The 7,986-nt window shown below is 39.3% G+C and overlaps 1 protein-coding gene across 9 annotated transcripts in view; it reads right to left on the bottom strand.

The window, feature by feature from the left end:
- Positions 1–1,479: 1,479 nt before the first annotated feature.
- ACTN1 (actinin alpha 1) overlaps positions 1,480–7,986 on the bottom strand; it is a 152,343-nt gene continuing 145,836 nt past the window's right edge. For all 9 annotated transcript variants that reach the window (XM_056547043.1, XM_056547038.1, XM_056547041.1 and 6 more), the window contains 2 exons: positions 4,966–5,124; positions 1,480–2,592 (listed from right to left, as the gene is read on the bottom strand). In XM_056547043.1, the coding sequence (XP_056403018.1) occupies positions 2,434–2,592; positions 4,966–5,124 (318 nt within the window). In that variant the 3' untranslated portion in view covers positions 1,480–2,433. The remainder of the gene's footprint in view (positions 2,593–4,965; positions 5,125–7,986) is intronic.

Genomic DNA, 7,986 nt, shown 5'->3' with positions numbered 1-7,986 from the left:
ATACCAGAGCATCTAGTCTGCCGTATTCTTTGCTACCAAAGCGCATGAGCTTTTTTTTGTGTTTGGGTTTTTGGCCATGTCCCTGTAATATTCTGTCCTTACAGGGAGCAACAAATTCAGATGATAAATCTGGCAGCCTGTAATACTAAGGGTGCATTCACGTCACAATGTTGCCACACTGTTTTGCATACATTTTTTGTATGTGAACACAGTATACAACCATATTGCTTGCCTTATACACTGACCACCCATATAAAAACACAAAGAGATGTATCTGGTTGTGTAAGTTTTTGTATTTATTAGTTTTTCTGAGGGTTTTTTTCCCCTTGCACAAAACTGTAGTCTACCACAGTTTTGTATCCTGTTCTGTCCTGTTTTTTTTTTTTTTTTTTTTTTGCTTACAAAGGGTTTTGTGACCTTTATAAAAATAAAAAAAAGTATACAGTTTTTATAACATCAGTCAAACTGTACGAGCACACGATTGCATACAGTATTGTCAGTTTTTGTGGTATACGTTTTCCAAAATAGAAAAACTGATTCAAAACAGTATGGCAAAATGGTGATGTGACTGTAGCCTAAATTGAATTCTCACATTGCACCCTGAATCCACATGTCATATGACATGTGCATAAGATAAGTCATTCAAGTAGATGCTGAGCATATCTCCGATGTACAGTGGTCCCTCAAGTTACAATATTAATTGGTTCCAGGACGACCATTGTATGTTGAAACCATTGTATGTTGAGACCAGAACTCTATGGAAACCTGGTAATTGGTTCTGAAGCCACCAAAATGTCATCAAAAATAGGAAAAAGTGAGGGTTAAAGAAAAATAAGTAGATAACGAATATAGATAAAGCAAATCCTTACATATAAAAGTAAGAAAGAGCTGCTAGGAGCTGTAAATCACTGTCTATTTCAGTGTTTCCCAACCAGGGTGCCTCCAGCTGTTGCAAAACTACAACTTCCAGCATGCCCGGACAGCCGTTGGCTGTCCGGGCATGCTGGGAGTTGTAGTTTTGCAACAACTGGAGGCACCCTGGTTGGGAAACAATGGTTTATGTAGAGGAGGGGGTCTTCTTCAGGGTCCTATACAGTACACACAGTGTCCCAAATGGAGCCGCCCTTACTTGGTGTCCAAAAGAGCAGCTAACCCTGGCACAGGTAAGGAGTAGTACAGAACTTGAAGTTCCTCCCTGTACTGTAGGGGGCGCTACCAGACACCAGTCAGTGCATGCACTTCAGTAATAGAGGTGATTTACCAGTAAAATGGCCATTCTGATTGGTCAGTTCCTCCAGTTGTGACATGTTTCATAGATCTGGACTGTCTGTACATTGTATGTTGAGTCTGGTTTCAAGTTACGATGGTCCAGAAAAACATATTGTATGTTGAAACTATTGTATGTTGAGGCCATTGTAAGTTGAGGGATCACTGTATCTTCTAATACATGTTTACCTTTTAATAAAACAATTACAAAACAACCAATAGTATCAATTGTATTATTAAATGTCATTTATTTGAAAGTAACCAATAACACAGATGATTAAAATTTAAACAAGAAGTTCTTTAATAAGCTTTGTGTTAAGCAGATATTGAGGACAAATTGTTATGTCTCAAAACAATCCATGTTTAGCAACATTAAGGGGTTAATCAGCCTCAGGATAGACCATGAATATTAGATCAGCAAAGGTTTAACACTGGGCACCTCTGGCAATCAGCTGTGGGTGCCAGGAGACAGACCCTCTATGATCTAATGTTGATAGTATATTCAATGGATAGGCAATACATTTTTTGGAGGATGCATAACCATTTTAAAAATTTGTTTATGAGCTGGTGACAGGACGCTGCATTCCTTATATTACATTAAATATTGAAAACATATTAAATGTTTTTGCTTAGAAAAATATGGACGCTTTCAAATGATGCTGTATTTCCATCTTGACATAGTTCACTTTAACTCTGTTTGTTAAAAAATTGTGTTTGGTGGATGGAAAAAGAATATCAGGGTAAGCTATACCTGCGAAACAACTAAACAGTCATTGTCCCTCTTATGAAGTAGCAAAAAGGAGACTAGTGAAGGAGCTGGAACCTTCAACTATTCTTGTCAGACAAACTACAAAGACCCGTTAATTTCTCTATGTGTTGGCAGAAAAATACATTTAACCTTTTTTTTTTTTAACTCTGATAACAAAATATGCATTTACAGATTTTTAGTAAAAACATTATTTGTAAACCATTGCTTTAAGGTCAAAGATGGTAACCCTTCCTGCAGCAGCAGGGCAACAAGCGCTCTGAACCCTAAAGGGGTGAAAGAGTGACTTCTTATCTGGTGAGCTATGGAGACACAGAAAAGGCGTGAAAGCTGAAACCACATTGCGTACAGGAGTGGTGGAAAGTCAGTGCTGCAGTGACAGCGAGGTGAACTGTAAAGAGTTAAAGGTCACTTTCACCATACAGCGCTGTAGAGAATGACATATAGTCCAGAGCTCCTGGGACAGCATCATGTCCCATGTAAGGTGCCATCCTGGCGATGCAATACTCTGCTTGGTCTGGAGGAAGTTCTCGGCGCAGCTCATCAGCAGTAATGTAGTTCTAAAATAAAAAATATTCAATACAAACTGATTAGTTACTGTGCAGAGGTATCGCCCTTTATCTCACACTTTAATTCAGCTCATAGTGGCTTGCACTTATATGACAAGCAAAGATAGACAGAGTAATGAAACAACAGTAAAGTTGTTAAAACAGGGCAACACGAACAACTGCAGCTAAGAGGGGGGGATATAACAAGGAAAAAAAGCATGGAGTACAGGGAAACTGTCCTCGTAAAAAGTGATGACAACAGTATAACTGGTACAGAGTCTCAAATAGTATGGACAAATAGATACCAGAAGTAGTAATAAAGTGCAAATAGTCAGATCAATAACATCCTGCCATGCATTTACCTGCCTACCACCTCCAACCCCAACGTACCTTTCGCTCGTGCTTCGTCAGGGGACGACGCCCCCTGACGAAGCATGAGCGAAACGTACGTTGGGGTTGGAGGTGGAAGGCAAGTAAATGCATGGCAGGATGTTATTGATCTGACTATTTGCACTTCATTACTACTTCTGGTATCTATTTGTCCATACTCTGTTTACATATGTAATTGTCCTATAGCCATATTGTATTGAGACTCTGTACCAGTTATACTGTTGTCATCACTGTTTACGAGGAGTTTCCCTGTACTCCATGCTTTTTTTGCTTATTATATCCCCTCCTCTTAGCTGCAGTTGTTCTTGTGGTGCCCTGTTTTTATATCTTTCTGATTTTAAATGTCTGTAATTGGCATACATGTTAAATAAAATATAACCTTTTACACTACTGGTTGTTTTTCTGTCGGTGTATATAATATATATATATATATATATATATATATATATATATATATATATATATATATCACATAGGCCAGTGGTGGCTTTTTTCCTCAGGGTCGGGGAATTTTTTCTCCCCCCTTAGTGTATGATGGTGATATAAAGCATATCAAACATTGATGCAATTTTGCTAAAATAGTAGTAGTAATAAGTAGAAGTGATTAAAAGTGTTTTTCCCCAGCAGATCTTAGTTTCACAACACACAGTCTGACAGATTCACAAAGTAAAGACAGGGAATTCAAAACATCCAGTATCTCTTCATGTGTATTCAAGAACTAATAAATTGAGCAGATCAGACAACAATTCAATATATTACAGAATTTAAAGGGGTAGTCTGGTGGAAATTTTTTATTTATTTATTTATTTATTTATTTTTTTAATAAACCAGTGCCAGGAAGTTAAACAGATTTGTAAATGACTGCTACTAAAAAATCTTTAATCTTTTTAATCTTTACTTTTTAGCAGCTGTATGCTACGGAGGAAATTCTTTTCTTTTTTAATAACTTTTTTGTCTTGCCCACGGTGCTCTCTGCTGACACCTCTGTCCGTGTCAGGAACTGACCGGAGCAGCATAGGTGTGCAATGGGGATTTTCTCCTGCTCTGGGCAGTTCCTGATACGGGCACCAGGTGTGAGCAGAGAGCACTGTGGATAAGACAAAAAAGAAATTCAAAAAGAAAAGAATTTCCTCTGTAGCATACAGCTGCTAAAAAGTACTTGAAGGGTAAAGATTTTTTTTTTAATAGAAATCATTTGCAAATCTGTTTAACTTTCTGGCACCAGTTGAAAGACTGTTTTCCTCCGGAGTACCCCTTTAAGGGGTCAACACCTTTTCCGTTTGCTTCTTAATCAGAAGCAAGTTTGGGCAGGTGCTCCTGCTGCATTGTAGGGGAACCAATGTGTAAGGACTCAATAGAGCACTACTGCACAGAAAGAAAAGCAAAGGATGCTCTTTAAAATCTTTTGACTGGGACCTCTAAACATATGGGACATGGGACCCAAATAATGCTAAAAAATGAAAGGTTCTTAATGCTAGCTTGATGTGTCCTCTTAACCATGAAATCCGAAACGGCTCTGGGTGCCGTTAAAAGATAAAACAAACCTATACTTACAACCTCCTTGTTCCCTCACCATTGTCTCTGTATTTTGTGCTTGCACAAGGAGCTTTCAGCCAATCAGGGGCTGAGCAGGACACTGATATGGCCACTGACTGGCTGAGCAGGAAGCTCCTCCTACCAAAACAGAAACAAGGAAATGCAGCCCAACATTGACAGCTTTGTTTGTCTAAGCCCCAATATGCTAATGAGGGATTAAATATACAAAAGGATGGCTTCTACTCTCCCAATATGCCAACATAAGCCCTCAGTAATGTATAAGGAAAAAAATAATAGCTAGGGGACCGGAGGGCTTAGAGTAAAAATAAAACATTCAAATCCATGTAACAGCAGATCCACCTGAATCACAGCGTTGCAAATATATATATTTTTTTATAGAGGCCAAATGTCCTCATCAAATATAATTCAGTTTATAAGTAGTGATAAACATGTACAAACCTTATCACCAGCAAGGACCTTAAATGAAGCCATAACTTGATCAGCAGTGTCTGTATCTGTGGTTTCACGAGACATGAAGTCAATGAAGGCTTGAAATGTCACCACTCCTAGCCTGTTGGGATCTACAATTCCCATAATGCGGGCAAATTCTGCTTCACCCTAGAAAGGAACACGATAAGAATAAAAAAAGTGCCTCAGTTCATAGTTATATAACATATCTACCTGTGGCCTAGACGTCAGTGCAGATGGTTTACTATAGTTATATAACATATCTACCTGTGGCCTAGACGTCAATGCAGATTGTATTCTTTTAAAGCTACCCAAATATTTTTATAAATGCAGGTAATACAGTAAGTTCAATATCAGACTGAAGTGGCCAATGATGGGCCACAAATGTAAAGGAATACAAACCAAAAAAGAAATCCTTAGAGTGTCCCAGGGCAAGACCAATATACACAAACCCCTTAAGAGCCAGCCGGCCCCCAGGGGACAAATTCTCTATTTACTTAGGGACCCTGCTAATATAAAAAATATACTCTATTGTTTTAGATAAAAATTTTCTTTAAGTGCTCCAATAAATGTGTATTAAAATCACAAGGTGTATAATGCATGGATATCCAACTATTTGTATACTATCAATATAGGGTTATAGATCACCAAACATATGTCTATCAGGGATTGCCACTAGAGATGAGCGAATTTACAGTAAATTCGATTCGTCACAAACTTCTCGGCTCGGCAGTTAATGGCTTATCCTGCATAAATTAGTTCAGCTTTCAGGTGCTCCCGTGGGCTGGAAAAGGTGGATACAGTCCTAGGAGACTCTTTCCTAGGACTGTATCCACCTTTTCCAGCCCACGGCAGCACCTGAAGGCTGAACTAATTTATGCAGGATAAGCCATCAACTGCCGAGCCGAGAAGTTTGTGATGAATCGAATTTACTGCAAGTTCACTCATCTCTAATTGCCACTATCCAGTGTAAAAGTGCTGCAACACTTATTGGTTAAACTGTATCACCCCCAAGACTCATACAGTGTCATTTGTGCCCATATAAAGACTCCTCCATGCCACACATAATCATAGAACCTCATTATCTTTTCGCCGGACGAACCGGCTTTGTCAAGGGCCGAGGTACTTAACTTAGTGGAGGTTCTATGGTTAGGTTTTAAAGAGAATAGGGGAGATTTATCAAAACCTGTCCAGAGGAAAAGTTGCTTAGCTGCCCATAGCAACCAATCAGATCACTTCTTTCATTTTTGAAAAGGCCTCTGAAACATGAAAGAAGCGAGCTGATTGGTTGCTATGGGCAACTTAGCAACTTTTCCTCTGGACAGGCTTTGATAAATCTCCCCCATAGTGTGTTGCATGGAGAAATCTTTGTATGGGGACCAATTACACTGTATGAGTCTTGGGGGTTATCCAGTTCATTGAATAAGTGCTGCAGCACTCTTACACTGGATAGTGGCAATCCCTGATAGACTTATGTTTGGTGATCTATAACCCTATACCGATAGCACCCACATAGTTGGATATCCATGCATTACACACCTTGTGATTTTAATACACATTTATTGGAGCACTTAGGGAACATTTATGTACAGGGAATTTATGTCAATGCACTATAGGTTTTTACTGCAACAAAATGTATCAGGAGAGCTTGCATGTATTCTCTATTTAGAGACCCTTAAACTTCTAGAAGAAATAGTGCATAAATATAAACTTCATGATTTAATTATATTGTCTATGCTCTATTTAAAGCAGGCACAAACCAATAATAACCTGAAAATTTCCCTTGGCTTGTTTTACTTATTGGATGTGTTAGATGCTCTAAATGACCCCATACACAATATAGAAAAACTGCCTTTTTTTTATTTTGGCGGGACTGGTTTACTCCCGACTTTCACCCTGGACACATGGTGGGAGATTTATAAAAACCTGTGTATAGGGAGTGTTGTGCAGTTGTCTGTAGCAACTGATCAGATTTTTTCCCCTCATAGCTCTTCCCCCAGAAGCCTTTTTAAAAATAAAAGAAGCAATCTGATTGGTTGCTATGGGCATCTACATCACTCTTCCTCTACACAGGATTTGATAAATCTCCCACCATGTGTCTAGGGGAAAGTTGGTGGAGAGAAAGATTGGACATGTTTTATTTCAACTGCCTGATCCTTTTGTTCTCGGTTAAACAAACAGGGGAGTCTGGCAGTGAGTACCCCCACCCCTTTCCCATTGAAAACAAAAGTTGACCAGATGCCCATAGCAGCATTTTTCAGAGGCCTTTTAAAAAACCCGAAATATGCAATTTGATTAGTTGTTATGGGTAACTTTTCCTCTGCACAGGTTTTTATAAATCTTAACTCTTGACCGTGCTGGGTGTTCATGTGTATGGGGTGAACAAAAACAAAATAATGGGTCAAAAGGATAGATACTGAATGTGAAAGCTTAGATTTAAGGTGGTCATACTCTTAATAATTGTAGGTCAAATGTTTGTCAAGCTAACAGTTATCTCTCCCAACCTCCCCGTAACATATAAACATTTATGTCACTGAACCTTCATGTTTCCTCTATAAGAGGATTGATCTACAGCCAGAGAGCTCTGGCAGCAGCTTATCTCCTCCAGAACAATACGGTCGGGTGACCAAACACTTTAGATTGTTTGCCGAATCCGGCCAACTTTCGGCCAACTTTGGTCCAAATGTGTATAGGCACCTTTAGTGTTAAAGGAAAATGGTCAGCAAGTTCAGCCACACTAAACCCAGTACATTTGGTGTACAGGAGTCTGTAAGGTGCTCACTTACTTAGTAAAGTTTTGTTTGGGCGAGCTTGCGTCCTCTAAAGTGTCTGCCATCCATCCCGATTTTGCACACAGCAGGCAGGTCCCCTACCGGCAATCTCACTTTGGGTTTCGGAGGCAGGCACCCGAATCCCACCCCTTTGTTGCATATTCATGTCTTGCTTCTCCCCATCCTAATGAAGTGGAGTTAGAGAGCAGAGCTCAGAGGGGCAGATGTCTTCAGAGCGCAT

The sequence above is a fragment of the Hyla sarda genome, chromosome 11 (genome assembly GCF_029499605.1).
Source record: "Hyla sarda isolate aHylSar1 chromosome 11, aHylSar1.hap1, whole genome shotgun sequence".
NCBI lineage: Eukaryota > Metazoa > Chordata > Amphibia > Anura > Hylidae > Hyla > Hyla sarda.
This window is presented reverse-complemented; position numbering and strand designations above follow the sequence as displayed.